The sequence below is a fragment of the Oryzias melastigma genome, linkage group LG10 (assembly GCF_002922805.2).
Source record: "Oryzias melastigma strain HK-1 linkage group LG10, ASM292280v2, whole genome shotgun sequence".
Classification (NCBI taxonomy): Eukaryota; Metazoa; Chordata; class Actinopteri; order Beloniformes; family Adrianichthyidae; genus Oryzias; species Oryzias melastigma.
This window is the reverse complement of record NC_050521.1, coordinates 14,375,954-14,378,371: the sequence shown is the minus strand read 5'-3', so window position 1 is coordinate 14,378,371 and position 2,418 is coordinate 14,375,954. Positions and strand designations below refer to the sequence as shown.

The window sequence follows — 2,418 nt, the reverse complement described above, 5'->3', positions numbered from 1 at the left end:
TTAAGTTTGTGTCTTCTTACAATGACAACACGCTGCCTGCTGACCAGACTCTCAGGAAGAGTCCTACTGACTTTCTGGAGGCTTTTGACGAATCTACTGATGCATCCCAGGTAGGAACTTACTCATCACCCCAGCTGGTGTCTTGTCTTAAGTATTCATTGTTTTTATTGCTAAATATTTTCTATACATGCACAAATCAGTTTTCAATACCAGGACTTAAAGCTTTTTTAAATCTTTACATCTCATATTTTTTTCAACTTTGAAGGAATATTGGATTCAACAGAGTCATAGATATCCATCAAGCTGTTTATACTTATTTCAAAGAAAGGTCAAATTATTGAATCTGGAAATTTTGTAACCAAGATTTCTGTGGTTTTTCATACACAAAGAAAATTTACTTTGACTTAACTGCACTAATATTTCTTTTTAATGTACTTTTTTCTTTTTTTTTTGTTACCACACAGTATTTGATAGAAATCCATTCTTCCGTTCATTGTTTGTTCAATTGTTTCCACTCAAAAGCTGGGATATGAGGGCAGAAGCCTCAATACAGATGCCCAGACTTCTCCTTTAATAGATACCTCCTAATTTTGAGGAATATCAGACACTCAGGCTAACCGAGAAACTCAGTCCACACATCCTGCCCCCCCTCTGAAGACATGGCTTATTTGTTTCTCCAGATAAAGTGCACACTTATATTCATACTTACAATTTGCTGTTTGCTTCTTAGTTAAATATCCCACCAATTGGATGGATAACTTGCATCAATTGAATTTTGAAGCTGTACAATTATTAGATCTGTGATTTGTTGAAATTAAAAATATTTACAGAACTTGTGATGAAACTGGTCTAATGTTGTAATTAGCACAATTAATACATCTGAAGTACTTTTTTTTAAACCATCAACACCCAGCATTTGTAAATGGAAGACAGTGGGGGAAATGTGCTGTCCTTGGTGCTGAATTTGAGTTTGTTGGATTTTAGGAAACCATTGCAGAGCTGCATGGTGTTGTTGTGGTTCACATTGTCAGCTCAGAGCAAGAAAGCCCTGATTCAAATCCTGGATGGGTCTTTTCTGTGAGGAATCTGCATGTTTTACCTGAGCTTTTGTGGGATTTTGGAATAAACAGACCACTATGCCTTTTCTAAGTTATTCTAAGAATTTTTTCTTGGTCCACACTAATAATCATAATAATTTCTCCTGATGTTGCTAAGTCATTTTTAGCCTGTTTTAAATAATTTGCTTTGCTTTCAGACTAAATATCTGGTGGTGGTTCATAAATTCTATTTGAGTTTGACTGTATTGCAGACAAGTAGCACATAGCAGATTGTGTTCTTTTTTTTAATGAAGTGGGAACTACAAGTTTGCTTTGAGGTGTTAGAAAATTTTCATATTTGACGTTGCACACAAATGCATCTGAAACTTTTGGCTTTGTGACTCAATTTATGTTGAACAATGATTGTGGATATCAGCTGAATTACCCAGTGTGTGTGTGTGTTTGTGGTGTGGCCATAACAAATGCGTTGAGAATTGTTGTGGCTGCAATCTATAGGTTATTACAACAAGTTCACCAAAAGATTAAATAATTTGTGACTTATTAAAATGTCTTTTAGTAGCTTTTGTCTAAAATTATTTTATTTTGCTAGCACTTACAGCTTCAGCACAGACACTTTCCTATCTTATTTAAAGTATCTTCAACTTTCACCAAGTTCACTAAATGCGCTGTTGTGGAGGTTCTTTTCTTGTCAAAGAGTTTGATGGAAATTAATTTGTTAAAATAGAGCTTAAAATAGAAAGAAGACTACTACTGTTAGTTTAGACGATTAGTTCTTTCTTTTAGAAATGAATAATATTTGTAAGTTTAGGTCTTCTGTTAACATCATGTAATTGCAAAAAAATGTGTACCAAACAGAATCTACCAATATTGTAAGGATTAAGGGGTTGTATTTACTTGTGTTATGTTCTTGACTTTTATCTTGTAGTGTTGGATTATTTATTTTTTATTTATATATTTTTTTCTAGAGGTATGTTTAAAGCACATTAATGTGTTCATCTACATTTGGGTACAGATTGTCCATTCAGAAAATAGTTTTTTTTTTTAAACTTCAACCCAGAAAATCCCTCAAAACTGACTTTGTCTGTAAAAACAGATAAAAAAAAACATTTAGAATAAATATAGTTGATAGCTATTGACCTAGTTTTAAAAAGGATGATAAACTTTCATAAAAAATACAAAAATAATAGTGTATGGGTCTGAAGTCTGAAAGGAAATGTGGACCTGAAATTTGGGAACAAAATTGTGTGAAGAGACTGACCGGCAGGTTTTGTTTTTTCAGTTTTAGTATCTGTTGATGTCTGAAGACTCTGCTGTTTTGGACGATTTCGATGAAGTCTTTTGTTCTGAAAGAGTTACTGGG

At 33.3% G+C, this 2,418-nt stretch overlaps 2 protein-coding genes across 2 annotated transcripts in view; both read left to right on the top strand.

Moving 5' to 3' along the window:
* The window catches only part of LOC112153685 (protocadherin gamma-C5), a 529,198-nt gene that overhangs the window by 10,534 nt on the left and 516,246 nt on the right, over nt 1-2,418 (top strand). The window lies entirely within an intron of this gene.
* The window catches only part of LOC112153677 (protocadherin gamma-A12-like), a 34,032-nt gene that overhangs the window by 15,372 nt on the left and 16,242 nt on the right, over nt 1-2,418 (top strand). The window contains exon 2 of the mRNA XM_024284043.2: nt 6-55. Within this exon, the coding sequence (XP_024139811.2) occupies nt 6-55 (50 nt within the window). The remainder of the gene's footprint in view (nt 1-5; nt 56-2,418) is intronic.